General features: G+C 37.0%; 1 protein-coding gene across 1 annotated transcript in view; it reads left to right on the forward strand.

The window, feature by feature from the left end:
* LOC123535319 (protein MTO1 homolog, mitochondrial-like) overlaps window positions 1-19368 on the forward strand; it is a 152323-nt gene that overhangs the window by 100735 nt on the left and 32220 nt on the right. Inside the window, exon 8 of the mRNA XM_045317931.2 lies at window positions 15248-15321. Coding sequence (XP_045173866.2) covers window positions 15248-15321 — 74 coding nt within the window. The remainder of the gene's footprint in view (window positions 1-15247; window positions 15322-19368) is intronic.

The raw sequence follows: 19368 nt of genomic DNA on the forward strand, positions 1-19368 counted from the left end.
CAAAGCTGTGATATTATGTTTCAATAATGTTTGTTTTTCTATATAAAAGTACAGTTTTTTTGCAAACAAACTTGAGAGAAAACGTGATGGTATTTGCAAGTAGTTATGTCATTAAATTTGCACCATTTTGCAGTTGCATGAACAATGGCTTGAACATCTGATCAACATCTGATTGCTTTTGAAAAACGCATTTAGCTTATTATAATAGTTGTAAGATACCATGTATTTTTCCTTAAGGTAGTTCTGCACATTTGATAAACCGGATGTACAATGTAATGGCGTAACGTCATTTATCCAGAACACATATGATTCTGTGTACAACAATAAACATCATTTCATGAATAAGTAGCAACAGATGAGTTGGTGTATTACAATTGCAATGTTATACTTTTCTAAGTTAAAATATGATATTAAAACATCTGACATGTTCAAGAAAAGTTTCATATGAATTTGCATTTAAAAAAAAATCCGATCATGAAAAATGTTATCAAAATTGTTATTTTCCCATAGACTTCCATTATGAAAACTTGAGTTAGGTCAACATTTTTCAAATCCGTCTAGCAAAAAATTGAGCATAGACCCTATCTTTTTGATTTGCTGAGTTTTTAACCAGTTTTTTTCAAAGTTGAAAACCTTCTTATTAAATTGGTGATGTTGTTGGGGGCATGGATGGTTGGGTAGATTGATGGATGGGCGGCATCAAGATTTGGTTTCCGTTCAAAAACTTTAGTTTTGGTTGAGATATTGCAGTCACTGTTACTAAAAGTAAAAAGAACCAGTTTCTGCTCAAAGTGACTTAAGTTTTGATTGATTGATTGAAATTAAACTTGGTGTATAAGTAGCTTGTAGAAAAACAAAGGCTTAGATTGCATATGGGGTCAGTGGGGTCAGGTTCAAGGTCAGTATAACTGATTTAATTTCCATACTTAGAAAGTTCCACCATGGCAGAGTGGTTCAGAGCATTGGACCAAAGCTACATTTTGTGCTGTTGAACGTATGGGTCATAGTTCAAATCCACAAAATGCTTAAAGTTTTTGGAGGTTTTTTTTTTGGTAATAAAAAAGGAGCCGCTTAAATGCCATATAATCATGGTCCAGGTCACTGTTACTTAAAATAGATGTTTAACCTCTGAAGAATGCTGAATTGCATAATGAAAGCACAGAATCATACAACAATTGCTGAGTGTCAGGCCACTACTTTTTTATTTTTTGGTTTACAAGATTTTTTTGGAAAAATGTCCACTGGTAGGTCGAAAAAAAAAAAAAAAAAAAAAAAAAGACTTTTGCCCACCATGCGTGTGAAAACCAATATTTTCTGTATTAATTGACTTAAATCAGAGGAATAAATAAAACATTAAATATCCTTTCCATTTACTTGTCATTCCTGTTATTATAAAAATTCAAACATACCAACATTTTAATATCATTGAATGTCCAAGATGGTATAACATTTAAAAATCACAACTATTCGTCCTGCTGGCTGTGATTCCCCGAACGATTAGGTTGTCGGGAATCACCCAACTGATAGCCGTACCTATTTGTTCGCTAATGTCGACACGCAAAAAAACCTTGTTTTGTCCAGATTTAATAGACGATGCACCCTAAAAAGTCAGCTAAAAAAAAACACGCACTCATCGTGGGGACTGCCATGATGGATGACTGCTTTACGTGTTTTTAATCGAAATTTATGAATCATGTTACCGATATGAAAACCAGTCTACAATACCTCGGCTTTTATCGTTGTATGCATAATGTGTCCAAGATAGTGTATTCAGTCAAAAATGTCGATTTGTACTTAAAAACATTCGTTTTTTTAGCTCATCTGATTTTTTGAAAAAAAAATGATGAGTTATTGTCATCACTTGAGCGGTTGTCGGCGTCGGCGTTGCCTGGTTAAGTTTTATGTTTAGGTCAGCTTTTCTCCTAAACTATCAAAGCTATTGCTTTGAAACTTGGAATACTTGTTCACCATCATAAGCTGACCCTGTATAGCAAGAAACATAACTCCATCTTGCTTTTTGCAAGATTTATGGCCCCTTTTGTACTTAGAAAATATCAGATTTCTTGGTTAAGTTTTATGTTTAGGTCAACCTTTCTCCCAAACTATCAAAGCTATTGCTTTGAAACTTGGAATACTTGTTCACCATCATAAGCAGACCCTGTACATCAAGAAACATAACTCCATCTTGCTTTTTGCAAGATTTATTGCCCCTTTTGGACTTAGAAAATCAGTTTTCTTGGTTAAGTTTTATGTTTAGGTCAGCTTTTATCCTAAACTCTCAAAGCTATTGCTTTAAAACTTGCAACACTTGTTCACCATCATAAGTTGACCCTGTACAGCAAGAAACATAACTCTGTCCTGCTTTTTGCAAGATTTATGGCCCCTTTTGGACTCAGAAAATATCAGATTTCTTGGTTAAGTTTTATGTTTAGGTCAACTTTTTCTCTTAAACTATCAAAGCTATTGCTTTGAAACTTGCAACACTTGTTCACCATCATAAGCTGACCCTGTACAGCAAGCAGCATAACTCCATCCTGCTTTTTGCAATAATTATTGCCCCTTTTGGACTTAGAAAATCATTTTCTTGGTTGAGTATTATGTTTAAGTCAACTTTTCTCATAAACTATCAAAGCTATTGCTTTAAAACTTGCAACAGTTTTTCACCATCATAAGTGGACACTGTACATCAAGAAACATAACTCTATCCTGCTTTTTCCAAGAATGATGGCTCTTTTTAGACTTAGAAAATCATGGGTAGGACAATATTTCTATTACACAAAAAAAATCAGATGAGCGTCAGCACCCGCAAGGCGGTGCTCTTGTTTTCGTTTCGTCCCACATTCGGTTCGGTCGGGAAAATATGTTTTTAAAAAAAAAGTGAAATTGCAATTTTATTTTTTTTCTACTTTTCGGAAAATTACACTCGCCGGTTTTGTAAATCAATTTATTAAAAAGAAATGGCCTCATGATGTGTCAGTCACCTTAATGCTGCATTTTCTTTAAAATTAATAGATACTAGTCATTATTGGTGTACTATCTTAAATAGTCATTATGCATGCAGTACCTTAAATAGTCATTATTGGTGAACAATCTTAAATAGTCATTATGCATGCAGTACCTTAAATAGTCATTATATGTGTACTACTTTAGTCATTATGTATGTACTACCTTAAATAGTCATTATGGGTGCAGTACCTTAAAGAAGCATTATGTGTACTACCTTAAAGAGTCATTATGGGTGCAGTACCTTAAATAGTCATTAAGTGTGCAGTGCCTTAGATATTCATTATTGGTTTACTACCTTAAATAGTCATTATGTTTGTACTATCTTAAATAGTCATTATGGGTACAATACCTTATATAGTCATTATGGGTACAATACCTTAAATAGTATCATTTTGGATGTGCTACCTTAAATAGTCATTATGGGTGCTGTACCTTAAATAGTCATTATGTGTGTACTACCTTAAATAGTCATTGTGGGTGTTCTACCTTAAATAGTCATTAAAGTGTGCAGTACCTTAGATATAGTCATCATTGATGTACTACCTTAAATAGTAATTGTGTGTGTTCTACCTTAAATAGCCATTAAGTGTGCAGTACATTAGATAGTCATCATTGGTGTACTACCTTAAATAGTCATTGTGGGTGTTCCACCTTAAATAGCCATTAAGTGTGCAGTACCTTAGATAGTCATCATTGGTGTACTACCTTAAAGAGTCATTATGTTTGTACTATCTTAAATAGTCATTATGGGCGCAGTACCTTAAATAGTCATTATGGATGTGCTACCTTAAATAGTCATTATGGGTGCTGTACCTTTAATAGTCATTATTTGTGTACTACCTTGAGTAGTAATTATGGATGTTCTACCTTGAGTAGTAATTATGGATGTTCTACCTTAAATAGTCAGTATTGGTGCAGTACCTTAAATACTCATTGTGTGTGCAGTACCTTAAAAAGTCATATGGGTACAGTACCCTAAATTTCAACAAAGCTAAACAATCCATTTATTTTTAGTTCTTTATTAATTAATGTGTCTGTTACTTTTGAATTCTGGCTGTCATGTCATGGTGACAGCTGGGCAAAATGATTGTTCAAAATCTTTTTTTGAACAGTTGTACAAGCAATGTACAAAAGACTACAATATTTTTAGTCTCTCTAGCTCATATTTCCATTGATCTGGTATTTTTTTTGTCATCAATCTAATTTATTTACAGATTGATATCAAAGAGTAAATGTCATTTTAATGACATATCTGTCAGTAAATGTCAATATGACCATTTTAGTCTTACACTGCCATTGTAAAAATGTTAAGATATGCTGTACATGCTTATGATATGCTTATATTATGTTGTTTGGAATTTTACCAACTTAAAATGAAGTTCATTTCGGCTTATGTCAGTACTAAATGTTCAGTCTCACAATGCTTTTGTTGCAATTGTGAGGAATTACTGCGGGAGTATTTGGTATCGTAAGTGCTAACAGCACATGTTCAGTCTCACAGTGCTTTTGTTGAAATAGTCAGGATTTGCTCTGGGTGTATTTGGCATGGTTAGTGTCAACATCACATGTTCTGCCTCACAATGATTTTGTCACAATAGTCAGGGTTTGCTCTTGGAGTATTTGGCATGGTTAGTGTCAACATCACATGTTCTGCCTCACAATGTTTTTGTCGCAATAGTCTTGCTCTAGGATTATTAGCTCACCTGTCACAAAGTGACAAGATGAGCTTTTGTGATCGCGCGGCGTCCGTCGTCCGTGCGTCCGTCCGTGCGTCCGTCCGTCCGTCCGTAAACTTTTGCTTGTGACCTCTCTAGAGGTCACATTTTTCATGGGATCTGTATGAAAGTTGGTCAGAATGTTCATCTTGATGATATCTAGGTCAAGTTCGAAACTGGGTCACGTGCCATCAAAAACTAGGTCAGTAGGTCTAAAAATAGAAAAACCTTGTGACCTCTCTAGAGGCCATATATTTCACAAGATCTTCATTAAAATTGGTCAGAATGTTCAACTTGATGATATCTAGGTCAAGTTCGAAACTGGGTCACGTGCCATCAAAAACTAGGTCAGTAGGTCGAAAAATAGAAAAACCTTGTGACCTCTCTAGAGGCCATATATTTCACAAGATCTTCATGAAAATTATTCAGATTGTTCACCTTGATGATATCTAGGTCAAGTTCGAAACTGGGTCACGTGCCATCAAAAACTAGGTCAGTAGGTCTAAAAATAGAAAAACCTTGTGACCTCTCTAGAGGCCATATATTTAATAAGATCTTCATGAAAATTGGTCAGAACGTTCACCTTGATGATATCTAGGTCAAGTTCGAAACTTGGTCACGTGCCTTCAAAAACTAGGTCAGTAGGTCAAATAATAGAAAAACCTTGTGACCTCTCTAGAGGCCATATTTTTCATGGGATCTGTATGAAAGTTGGTCTGAATGTTCATCTTGATAATATCTAGGTCAAGTTCGAAACTGGGTCACGTGCGGTCAAAAACTAGGTCAGTAGGTCTAAAAATAGAAAAACCTTGTGACCTCTCTAGAGGCCATATATTTCATGGGATCTTCATGAAAATTGGTCAGAACGTTCACCTTGATGATATCTAGGTCAGGTTTGAAAGTGGGTCACGTGCCGTCAAAATCTAGGTCAGTAGGTCAAATAATAGAAAAACCTTGTGACCTCTCTAGAGGCCATATTTTTCATGGGATCTGTATGAAAGTTGGTCTGAATGTTCATCTTGATGATATCTAGGTCAAGTTCGAAAGTGGGTCACGTGCCCTCAAAAACTAGGTCAGTAGGTCAAATAATAGAAAAACCTTGTGACCTCTCTAAAGGCCATATTTTTCATGGGATCTGTATGAAAATTGGTCTGAATGTTCATCTTGATGATATCTAGGTCAAGTTCGAAACAGGGTCACGTGCGGTCAAAAACTAGGTCAGTAGGTCTAAAAATAGAAAAACCTTGTGACCTCTCTAGAGGCCATACTTGTGTATGGATCTCCATAAAAATTGGTCAGAATGTTCACCTTGATGATATCTAGGTCATGTTTGAAACTGGGTCACGTGCCATAAAAAACCAGGTCAATAGGTCAAATAATAGAAAAACCCTGTGGCCTCTCTAGAGACCATATTTTTCAATGGATCTTCATGAAAATTGGTCAGAATTTTTATCTTGATAATATCTAGGTCAAGTTCAAAACTGGGTCACATGAGCTAAAAAACTAGTTCACTATGTCAAATAATAGAAAAAACGACGTCATTCTCAAAACTGGGTCATGTGGGAAGGTGAGCGATTCAGGACCATCATGGTCCTCTTGTTTGGCATGGTCAGTGTCGTCATCACATGTTCAGCCTCACAGTGCTTTTGTCGCAATAATCAGGGTTTGCTCTCAGACTATTTGGCATGGTTAGTGTCAACATCACATGTTCAGCCTCACAGTGCTTTTGTCGCAATAATCAGGGATTTGCTCTGGGAGTATTTGGCATAGTCAGTGTTAACATCACATGTTCAGTCTCACAATGCTTTTGTTGCAATAGTCAGGATTTGCTCTGGGAGTATTTGGCATGGTTAGTGTCAACATCATATGTTTAGCATCACAATGTTTTTGTTGCAATAGTCAGGGTTTGCTCTGGGAGTAGTTGGCATGGTTAGTGTTAACATCACATGTTTAGCATCACAATGCTTTTGTTGCAATAGTCAGGATTTGCTCTTGGAGTATTTGGCATGGTTAGTGTCAACATCACATGTTTAGCATCACACTGCTTTTGTTGCAATAGTCAGGGTTTGCTCTGGGAGTATTTGGCATGGTCAGTGTCGTCATCACATGTTCAGTCTCATAGTGCTTTTGTTGCAATAGTCAGGATTTGCTCTTGGAGTATTTGGCATAGTCAGTGTTAACATCACATGTTTAGCATCACACTGCTTTTGTTGCAATAGTCAGGGTTTGCTCTGGGAGTATTTGGCATAGTCAGTGTTAACATCACATGTTTAGCATCACAATGCTTTTGTTGCAATAGTCAGGGTTTGCTCTGGGAGTATTTGGCATGGTCAGTCTCGTCATCACATGTTCAGTCTCACAGTGCTTTTGTTGCAATAGTCAGGGTTTGCTCTGGGAGTATTTGGCATGGTTAGTGTCAACATCACATGTTTAGCATCACAATGCTTTTGTTGCAATAGTCAGGGTTTGCTCTGGGAGTATTTGGCATGGTTAGTGTCAACATCACATGTTTAGCATCACAGTGCATTTGTTGCAATAGTCAGGATTTGCTCTTGGAGTATTTGGCATGGTCAGTGTTGTCATCACATGTTCAGTCTCACACTGCTTTAGTTGCAATAGTCAGGGTTTGCTCTGGGAGTATTTGGCATAGTCAGTGTTAACATCACATGTTTAGCATCACAATGTTTTTGTTGCAATAGTCAGGATTTGCTCTAGGAGTATTTGGCATAGTCAGTGTTAACATCACATGTTTAGCATCACCATGCTTTTGTTGCAATAGTCAGGGTTTGCTCTGGGAGTATTTGGCATGGTCAGTGTCGTCATCACATGTTCAGTCTCACACTGCTTTTGTTGCAATAGTCAGGATTTGCTCTGGGAGTATTTGGCATGGTTAGTGTCAACATCACATGTTTAGTCTCACAATGCTTTTGTTGCAATAGTCAGGATTTGCTCTGGGAGTATTTGGCATGGTTAGTGTCAACATCACATGTTTAGTCTCACACTGCTTATGTTGCAATAGTCAGGAATTGCTCTGGGAGTATTTGGCATAGTCAGTGTTAACATCACATGTTTAGCATCACAATGCTTTTGTTGCAATAGTCAGGATTTGCTCTGGGAGTATTTGGCATGGTTAGTGTCAACATCACATGTTCAGTCTCACAATGCTTTTGTTGCAATAGTCAGGATTTGCTCTTGGAGTATTTGGCATAGTCAGTGTTAACATCACATGTTCAATCTCACAGTGCTTTTGTTGCAATAGTCAGGATTTGCTCTGGGAGTATTTGGCATGGTTAGTGTCGTCATCACATGTTCAGTCTCACAGTGCTTTTGTTGCAATAGTCAAGATTTGCTCTTGGAGTATTTGGCATGGTTAGTGTCAACATCACATGTTCAGTCTCACAGTGCTTTTGTTGCAATAGTCAGGATTTGCTCTGGGAGTATTTGGCATAGTCAGTGTTAACATTACATGTTCAATCTCACAGTGCTTTTGTTGCAATAGTCAGGATTTGCTCTGGGAGTATTTGGCATGGTTATTGTAGTCATCACATGTTCAGTCTCACAGTGCTTTTGTTGCAATAGTCAGGATTTGCTCTTGGAGTATCTGGCATGGTCAGTGTCGTCATCACATGTTCAGTCTCACAGTGCTTTTGTTGCAATAGTCGGGATTTGCTCTTGGAGTTTTTGGCGTGGTCAGTGTCATCATCACATGTTCAGTCTCACAGTGCTTTTGTTGCAATAGTCAGGATTTGCTCTGGGAGTATTTGGCATGGTCAGTGTCGACATGACATGTTCAGTCTCACAATGCTTTTGTTGCAATAGTCAGGATTTGCTCTTGGAGTATTTGGCATAGTCAGTGTTAACATCACATGTTTAGCATCACAATGCTTTTGTTGCAATAGTCAGGATTTGCTCTTGGAGCTTTTGGCATGGTCAGTGTCATCATCACATGTTCAGTCTCACAATGCTTATGTTGCAATAATCAGGATTTGCTCTCGGACTATTTGGCATGGTCAGTGTCAACATCACATGTTCAGTCTCACAGTGCTTTTGTTGCAATAGTCAGGATTTGCTCTCGGAGTATTTGGCATGGTTAGTGTCAACATCACATGTTCAGTCTCACAGTGCTATTGTTGCAATAGTCAGGGTTTGCTCTGGGACTATTTGGCATGGTTAGTGTCAACATCACATGTTCAGCCTCACAGTGCTTTTGTTGTAATAGTCTTACTCTTGGAATATTTGGCATGGTTAGTGTCAACATCACATATTCTGCCTCACAATGTTGTCTTGCTCTGGGAATATTTGGCATGGTCAGTGTCAACATCATATGTTCAGCTTCACAGTGCTTTTGTTGTAATAGTCTTGCTCTGGGAATATTTGGCATGGTTAGTGTCAACATCACATATTCTGCCTCACAATGTTGTCTTGCTCTGGGAATATTTGGCATGGTTAGTGTCAACATCATATCTTCAGCCTCACAATGCTTATGTTGCAATAATTAAGATTTGCTCTGGGAGTATTTGGTATGCTAAATGTCAACATCACATGTTCAGCCTCACAATGCTTATGTTGCAATCATCAAGATTTGCTCTGGGAGTATTTGGCATGGTTAGTGTCAACATCACATGTTCAGGATTTGCTTTCGGAATATTTGGCATGGTTAGTGTAAACATCACATGTTCAGCCTCACAATGCTTTTGTAGCAATAGTCAGGGATTGCTCTGGGCTGGGAGTATTTTGCATGGTTAGTGTCAACTTCACATGTTCAGCCTCACAATGCTTATGTTGCAATAATTAAGATTTGCTCTGGGAGGTTTTGGCATGGTTTATGTCAACATCACATGTCCTGCCTTACAATGCTTATGTTGCAAAAGTTAAGATTTGCTCTGGGAGTATTTGGCATGGTTAGTATCAACATCACATGTTCAGCCTCACAATGCTCATGTTGCAATAATTAAGATTTTCCCTGGGAGTATTTGTCATGGTTTGTGTCAACATCACATGTTCAGCCTTGCTTATGTTGCAATAATTAAGATTTGCTCTGGAAGTATTTGGCATGGTTTGTGTCAACATCACATGTCCTGCCTTACAATGCTTATGTTGCAATAGTCAGGATTTGCTCTTGGAGTATTTGGCATGGTTAGTGTCAACATCACATGTTCAGTCTTACAATGCTTATGTTGCAATAGTCAAGATTTGCTCTGGGAGTATTTGACATGCTTAGTGTCAACATCCATGTCCAGTCTTACAATGCTTATGTTGCAATAGTCAAGGTTTGCTTTGGGAGTATTTGACATGGGGTTAGTGTCAACATCACATGTTCAGTCTTACAATGCTTATGTTGCAATAGCCAAGGTTTGCTCTTGGAGTACTTGGCATGGTTAGTGTCAACATCACATGTTCAGTCTAACAATGCTTATGTTGCAATAGTCAGAATTTGCTCTGGGAGTATTTGACATGCTTAGTGTCAACATCACATGTTCAGTCTTACAATGCTTATGTTGCAATAGTCAAGGTTTGCTCTGGGAGGTTTTGGCATGGTTTGTGTCAACATCACATGTTCAGACTCACAGTGCTTTTGTAGCAATAGTCAGGATTTGGTCTGGAATATTTGGCATGGAGTGTTTGACATGGTAAGTGTAAAATCACATTGTCAGTCTCACAATGCTTTTGTTGTAATAGTCAAAATTTGCTCTGGGGGTATTTTGCATGGTAAGTGTCAACATCAAACATTTAATATGAAATGAACAAACTGATGCCAGCTCTAATGTCAATGCCAAACCAAAAAGAAACTAAACAACCTGAAAGAGTATATTAAAATTAATTCTACTTTGCAGAAGTTGTTGCATTGTCTTGATAAATAGCTATCTAGGTGTATTAGAATATGGACAGCTGTATGAAAGACTTCTTGTAAGGATTTTAGGAGAGCCTCCTAGTCTGTCTGTTATGTTTGTTGCTAAGTTTGATTATGATTGACTTATTTGAGAAGAATTTTCTTTACTGATTTACAACATTTTTTCCTCCAGTTTCACTGGAAATGTATAGTATGTCTAATGTAGGACAAAATCCCTCCCACTCCTGACAAATTCCCTGTCTCTCCTGACAAAGATGTCCCTTCCTGATAAATCCATCCATCACCTAACATCACCTTGAAATGTATAGTATGTCTAATGTAGAACAAAAGCCCTCCTGCTCCTGACAAATTCCCTGTCTCTCCTGACAAAGTTGTCCCTCTCCTGACAAAGATGTCCCTTCCTGATAAATCCATCCATCACCTAACAAATATGTCCATCTCCTGACATATTTGTTCCTCTCCTGACAAATCCCTCCCTCTCCTGATAAATCCCTCCCTCTCAAATCCCCCTCTCTGGACAAATTCCTCCCTCTCCTGACTAATACCACTTTCCTGACAGATTCCTCTTCTAGCATAATCCCGCCCTCTCCTCTCCTTCTTGACAAATGCCTCCATCTCCTGTCAAATCCCCCTTTCCTGACAGATTCCTCTCCTAACGTAATCTCTCCCTCTCCTGTCAAATCCCACTTTCCTGTCAGATACCTCTCCTAACTTAATCCCTCCCACTCCTGTCAAATCCCTCTCCCTCCTGACAAATCCCTCCCTCCCCTGAAAAATTTCCCCCAAGATATACAAAATGTTGTTAAATATGAAACATGCTAGTTAAAAAAACTTGATCATCATTCTTTTATAAACGAATTTCAGGAAAATGAAATCTTGCTTTGGCCATTTGTGCAGGGAGAGGGTGGGGGAGTTGTAATTCTCTCTGAATTCCATGTGAGTTTTATTGCGTTGAATTGTATTATAAAGGAAGCCGATGCATGCTGGAGTTGTGACCTGTTGTTATTTGCCATTGTTAGGAAGAAGGCAGTATTCATGATGAGTAAAACAATGCATGGGCGGACTTTTATAGGAATATTTGTGGAGTTTACAAAAAAAAAAAATTTTTGATGATTTGCCTAGGTTTGGTGAAGTCGAGGTGTTACTTCGAGTGTCTGTAGGATAGGAGATATTTTGTATAATATTTTGTACACGATGCACACTTAAACATACGTGTAAATAATTATGGGTAAAGCTTTTAATAGCTGCATAAAGATAATTGTATTCATATGTAATAATGTTTAATGCATCTTAATGATCAGAGGAAAGAATATTTTCAAAGGGACCGGTTATTGTTTATTATATTGATATGTTGGTAAATTCATCGAGTTCTTATAATTATGCATACTGGAGGTCTCACATAACCAACAAATTTTGTAAAAGAATTTCTTTCTCAATGTTTACGTAAGTCAATGAACTTAAAATGAGATAAATTCGCTGCGAGTTCTTTGCACTCTGAATGTATCCTATATCTCCTGTATTTGATAGACTGCGATTTAATCAGCGACAATAAATTGCGTTAATTTCATTGATGTTTGTTCGTATCAAGAATATAATGTTTTATGTATGTGTTTGAGACACTGCTGTTCTATTTGTTAGAATAAATAGGGATAATTTTGTTAAAGTTTTCCTTCAATTTCGATCGCATTGTTTTTCTCTTGTTTATTTGACAGAATCTAGAGCATTTATTTGTTGAAATTTCTATGCATTTGGAACAAAACTATGATGTTTCTTGTATGTTATAGAACTTGTGGTTTCATCTGTTAGAATATATAGATGTTAGAATATATAGCTGTTAGAATTTACAGCAAGGGACCTCTGTGGCAGAGTGGTTGTATAAGGTGGCTGGATTTTACCTTCAGCCTGCTGGCAGCAAGTGATTCTGCCTTTGCGACCAGTGCAGGCTGATCATGGTCTGCACTGTTTGCTGTTCAGTCAGTAAATTTTCTGTGAACACCCCTTCGAATAATAAATTGTTTTGCCCAAATTGAATGATGGACCAGTCCGTTTTAGAAATTTAGCTGGTAAAGGTTAAATCACTTGCTTCTCATGGCTGTGGGTTCAAGTTGTCATTTACAGTATAGAATTCTTTCATGTGAGAAATTCTAGCCATCCAGCTGGCTTACGGAACAGTATTTGTAACCATTGATTTTGTCACGAAGATCTATTTACCCGGACTATTACTTTGAGACAATCTCCTGCAACAGATGGTTGAGATTAAATGATTGCAGTCTTTCAAATTGAAAAGCATTCATAATATTATGTGAAGTCATGCAGTTTACATTGCGCAAGTTTTATAAAAGCGAGCTTGTATTTTAGCTCACCAGAGGACAACGTGTTCAAGTTGAGCTGTTGTGTTCACCCAGTGTCCTTGTGCGTCATTGTCTGTCATGCGTCGTCAATAATTTGGCTATCAATACTCTACAGGTCACAATTTTTAGCCAATAATAATGAAACTTAGTCAGAACTTTACCCTGAATAAAATTTCTTAATTGGTCATCTTGGATTAACCAAAGAAGTATAAAATACACAAAATGGCAGCAGGAGATAATCTCGTTTAAGCTTGTGTCAGCGGGTTATCTTATCAATCGTGATCTAATCCACAGACGCTTATTAAAGTATTACACTGCGATATGGCCGGCACGTTATAAACCGAATCGGGTCCAATTTTCAAACGACAACTGTTGATTTCTCAGACTTCCAATAAATTCATTCCTTCCCTGTGTAGCAAATACTAATAACATTAAAAAAAACACCATTATCATTATAAACAAACGATCTGATAGAAAGTTTTTCTTGACACAAATTTTTATCCTTCTGCTGTCTGTTTCATGCACCAGTAAAATGAGATCTCATTCAGTTCCCACTTGATGTTGGCGAGATTTGCTCTATATGCCTTTCAAGTTGCCGATCTATTTATTTTTTATAGCTCTTTGGATTAACTAGATCATGAGGTCAATTAATGGGAAAACCTTGTTAACACTCTAAGGGCCACATTATGAAACTTTGTCAGATTGTTTGTCTCTATGAAAGGCCAAAACTGGATTACCTGAAGTTAAAAACTAGGTGACTAGGTCAAATCATAGTAAAACTTTTTTAAAACTGTGAAGGGCACATTTTCTGTTTGACTTTGATACATTTGCTTTATGTCAGTGTTACCATATATAGATGCAAGTTTAACCAAAAAGTTACTGGATATGAGTAATATCCGTCTGTCCGTCCGTTAACAATTTTGTGTCCGCTCTGTAACTCTTGAACCCCTTGAAGGAACTTGACACAAATGTTCACCACACCAAGATGATGTGCAGAGCGCATATTTTGGATGTCTGGCTTCAAGGTCAAGGTCACACTTAGGGGTCAAAGGTCATATCAGTTTGTTTCATGTCTGCTCTGTATCTCTTGAACTGCTTGAAGGATTTCAAAGAAACTTGGCACAAAAGTTCACCACACCGAGACAATATGCAGAGCACATGTTTGGGATGGCTCGATTCAAGGTCAAGGTCACACTTAGGGGTCCAAGGTCATATTATTTTTTTTCGTGTCCGCTCTGTAACTCTTGAACTGCTTGAAAGAGGCACAAAAGTTCACCACACCAAGACAACATGCAGAGCACATGTTTCGGATGACTTGCTTCAAGGTCCAGGTCACACTTAGGGGTCAAAGGTCATATATGACTTTGCTTTGTGTATATTGCTTTGCACTGTGGTGCTCTTGTTTTTATTTGGCAGATCCCTTTTTTGTTCACTTACAATAAAAAAAATTTTTGAATTACTTTCCTTTTATGTTACTATAAATAGCTTATTTTGAAACTTTTTTATTATTGGCTGTAGGGAAAAACTGAGACCACTTTTCTGTGCTACAACATGGATGGTACCTCCAATTTTTAGGAGTATTTCGACTTACTTGTACCTGGTTAGGATTTTTTGTAGACTTAGAATAGTTTTTGCTGACTTAGATTACTAAGATTTTTTTTTGAATTTCTTCCCTTTGTTGTTCCTGTCCTTTGGGCTTCAACAGTCAAGTTCTTTAAATTTTGCTCCCATCCTCTGATGTAACCCTTCGGGCGTATATTGCCCCACTTGGCGAAGCTCTTGTTTCATTTGCTTCAGTGCAACCTGAATTAACAGTTCAACAATCCCTAACAATCAAAAACATACTGAACATTTTTGTTCATTTTTTGTGGACATAAGTTTAGTAAAATGAGATGACACAAAATATCATACAATCATATGATAACTATTTCTACCTGGGGTTTTGCATTTATAAGTTATTAGATTTGTATCGGGAAATATGCACAAGTTTGGCAGCGGAAATATTGCGTGACTTCAGGAGCGCGATACTAATCCGCGAAAGAATAGATGCATATTTTTGATGCAGATCTAATAAACTTTTTATTACATACGCATCTATACTTATAATTATTACATAAACGATATAAATTTGTTCTCAAGTCCGAGTGAAATTGAAAATGTCATTGTTAAAGAACTTTTAAACGCCACAACATATATGAAACTGACGTCACAAATAACGTCACACAACCGATATGATGTTTGAACGTCAGTATGAATAAATTCCATTGTTACTTAACAGAGAATTACGTATGTAATATTAAACTCTATACCTTTTATACTTCTAGGTTTTGTCCGTCATTGGAGTCAAAAGTTCTAAAATTTCCTGGCAGAACGCATCAAGTATGGCTGGAACCAGAAGGTAATGTTTAATAAGATTCCTCTTTATTTTAGGAATAAAAGTATTTACAGTCCATAATAGTTAATATTTACAGTTCATAAATTATATGTTTCCTTTGGTGAAACAGTATACAGTGACCGCATTTCAAATCAGTTGAAATATGTTGCCTCAAAAGGCAGAGTATTCCAGAGGTCACAACACTTCATTGGCTATAGTTGTTTGTCAAGAGAAAAATGGGCATTTAACTCTCCCCTTACAGTTCCCCGGAGTTGCCCATGGAAAGTATATGTAGTTATGCATGGTGTGAACATTTGCTGTTCCAACAGGTGCCCTTTGCTGACAATTTTATCATTTCGGAGATCTATTTATTTATTTAAAACTAATCTACATTAAATAAAATAAATCAGTGTGAAAGAGTCCACACCTTTGTTAAAGTTTTGATGCACTTTCTGTGGATCTGCTTCAAACTACAGTTATTTCTCATGAATACCCACATCATATGGCACAAGGGCTATACCTCTTGAACCAATATTTCATGATTATCCCCCCTTTTTAGTTAGGATTTCGTGTTAAAGTTTTGGTGTAGTACTGTACTTTTACTCTGTCTCTGATTTGATTCAGATTTAAAGTATTTGTTCCACATCATCACACACATATGACATAAGGTTCATAACTCGTTCACCAATTTTTCATGAATTATTCCCCTTTTACTTAGAATTTTATTTAGGTTAATTATGGTGCATTTTATCTCTGTTATTACAGAAGGGATTTGATTTGGACTTAAAGTTATTGTTTCACATCATCACCAACATCATTTGACCCAAGGGCCATAACTCTTGCACTAAAATCTCATGAATTATGTCTTCTTTACTAAAAATCTCAGGTTAAAGTTTTGATGCACTTTCACTTTATCTCTGTCATTACCCAATGGATTTGATACAATCTTAAAATAGTTGTTCCACAACATCACCCACATCATATGACACAAGGGCCTTTAGTGTTGCACCAATATTCCATGAATTGTGCCCCCTTTTAAGTTTGAATTTCATGTTAATTTTGGTGCACTTTCATTATATTTTTATTATTACTTAATGAATTTAATTCAAACTCAATTTGGTTGTCCCACATCATCATCATATGACACCAGGTCAGTAGCTCTGATTAAAATATTTCAAGAATAATGTCTCCTTTTTCCTTAGTATTCAGCTTACTTTTGATGTTTTTATAAACATATATTTGTTGTTACTAAACGGATTTGATTTAAACATTACCTGCATCATGTGACACAAGATCCATAACTGTGGCTGAAATATGCTATGAGTTATGCCCCCTGGTAGATGCATCTTACATGATGTCTATAAAACCATGAATGTTTTACAATTCTAAGGAGACAAGATTTGTTACAGGGATAAAAGAGATAAATATCATGGAATACATTTTCTTACAATATCCCCAAGGATCAATATTCATTTGGAAATGAATGTGGATACTGGCATTTCGATAAAAGATACAGCAAATAAATTCTTTTTAATAGTAAGATGTATTTTTGGACAAAATGGTCTATATATATACCATTTATGTCCGTATGCAAACGTATTGACTGAGCAGTCAGACCAAAAATGTTCTATGGAACAAAGCATCTTGTTGCAGTTTTAGATCGGCTGATTCAAATTTTTCAAACAGTAGAGCTATTGCTGTCTCCCTTTCGTCAGCATTGGTGTCAGTGTCACAAAAGTTGTCTCTCAAAAACTACTGAGCCAAATGTTGTTAAACTTCACACATTCCATTATGAGATGACCTATGAGGCAACTTCACCTAACTCTGGCTTTTATTTTGTCAAAACTATGAGGCCCAATAAGTAATGAACATTTTGTTCTGTGGACTAATTAGATCCGGAAAAAAAGTGTATGCTTAAATGATAGCTATTATGCCCCCCTTCGAAGAAGGAGGGGTATATTGTTTTGCAGATGTCGGTTGTTCGGTTGGTATGTAGACCAATCCGTTTCTGGATGATAACTCAAGAACGCTTGGGCCTAGGATCATGAAAGTTGATACAAAGGTTGGTCATCACCAGCAGATGACCCCTATTAATTTTGAGATCTGTATGTCAAAGGTCAAGGTCACAGTGACCCTGAATAGTTAAACTGTTCCGGATGATAACTCAATACCACTTGGGCTTAGGATCATGAAAGTTGATAGGGAGGTTGGCAATGACCAGCAGATGACACCTATTGATTTTGAGGTCAGTATGTCAAAGGTCAAGGTCACAGTGACCCTGAACAGTTAAACGGTTTTTGGATGATAACTCAAGAACGCTTAGGCCTAGGGTCATGAAAGTTGTTAGGGAGGTTGGTCATGACCAGCAGATGACCCCTATTGATTTTGAGGTCAGTATGTTAAAGGTCAAGGTCACAGTGACCGGGAACAATAAAATGGTTTTTGGGCAAACACTCAAGAACGCTTGGGCCTAGTGTCAGGAAAATTGATAATGAGGTTGGTCATGACCAGCAGATGACCCCTATTGATTTTGAGGTCATTAGGTCAAAGGTCAAGGTCACATTGGCCAGGAACAGTTAAACGGTTTTTGATCTTCTTGTCCAAAACCACAGGTCCTAGGGCTTTGATGTTTGGTATGTAGCAAGATTTAGTTGTCCTCTACCAAGATTATTCAGATTATTTCCCTTTGGTCAAATATGGCCCCACCCTGGGGGTCACATGGTTTATATAGACTTATATAGGAAAAAACTTTGAAAAACCTCTTGTCCAAAACCACAGGGCCTAGGGCTTTGATATTTTGTATATGACATCACCTAGTGGTCCTCTACTAAGATTGTTCAAATTATTTCCCTAGGGTCAAATATGTCCCCGCCCTGGGGGTCACATGGTTTACATAGACTTATATAGGGAAAAACTTTGAAAATCTTCTTGTCTAAACCACAAAGACTAGGGCTTTGATATTTGTAATGTAGCATCATCTAGTGGTTCTCTACCAAGTTTGTTCAAATTATCTCTCTTGGGTCAAATATGGCCCTGCCCCAGGGGTCACATGTTTCATATAGACTTGTATAGGGAAAAACTTAGAATCTTCATGTCCATAAACTACATCATTCAAATTTGGACCACATGTATACAGTATAGTTTTGAGTGACAAGATGAACCTTGACATGAGTTGACCTTGATCTTGACCTAGTGACCTACTTTCACATTTCTGTAGCTACAGCCATCAGATTTGGACCACATGCATAGGTTTGTGTACCGAAACAAACTTTGACCTTGTTATTGACCTAGTGACCTACTTTCACATTTTTAAAGGTACAGGCTTCAAATTTGGACCACAGGCATAGTTTTTTGTTCCGAAATAAAATTTGACCTTGATTTTGACCTAGTGACATACTTTCACATTCCTCAAGCTACAGCCTTCAAATTTGAACCACATGCATAGTTTTATGTACCGAAATGAACTTTGATCTTGAGATTGACCTAGTGACCTACTTTCACATTTCTGAAGGTACAGGCTTCAAATTTGGACCACATGCACAGTGTTTTGTACCAAAATGAAATTTGACCTTGATTTTGACCTTGAGACCTTGAAATTTGGAACATTTAAAAATGGCTCAGTGGTGTGCATCCAAGATCACTCTGTGATCTCTTGTTAGGTTAATAGGTTAGAATGAACTAGAACAGTAGAAATTTTGTTTACAGTGAGCATATAATTTTTGTTCCTTGTGCAATTACTGAATGCATCAAAGGGGGGGGGGGGGGGGGCATTTAGTGTTCGACGAGCTCTTGTTTTGACGTTTAATTTTGACATCATGAATGATATCTTAAACTTGACATCAGTATGGAAAGATACTTATGTTTGAGGTTTCATTGTATAAGAAAATAGTTTGATAATGTAATAAACATGTTAGAGACAATACTACATGAACGTAGATGTTGTTGTCTTCTATTTGAATAATTTGGACCGTCTTCAATTAAGAGGAGACAGTCTGTCTACTCTTGATCATAAAGGAGACAGTCTACTCTTGATCATAAAGGAGACAGTCTGTCATATAGGAGACAGTCTAC

This window comes from Mercenaria mercenaria, chromosome 12, assembly GCF_021730395.1.
Source record: "Mercenaria mercenaria strain notata chromosome 12, MADL_Memer_1, whole genome shotgun sequence".
NCBI classification, from domain to species: Eukaryota; Metazoa; Mollusca; class Bivalvia; order Venerida; family Veneridae; genus Mercenaria; species Mercenaria mercenaria.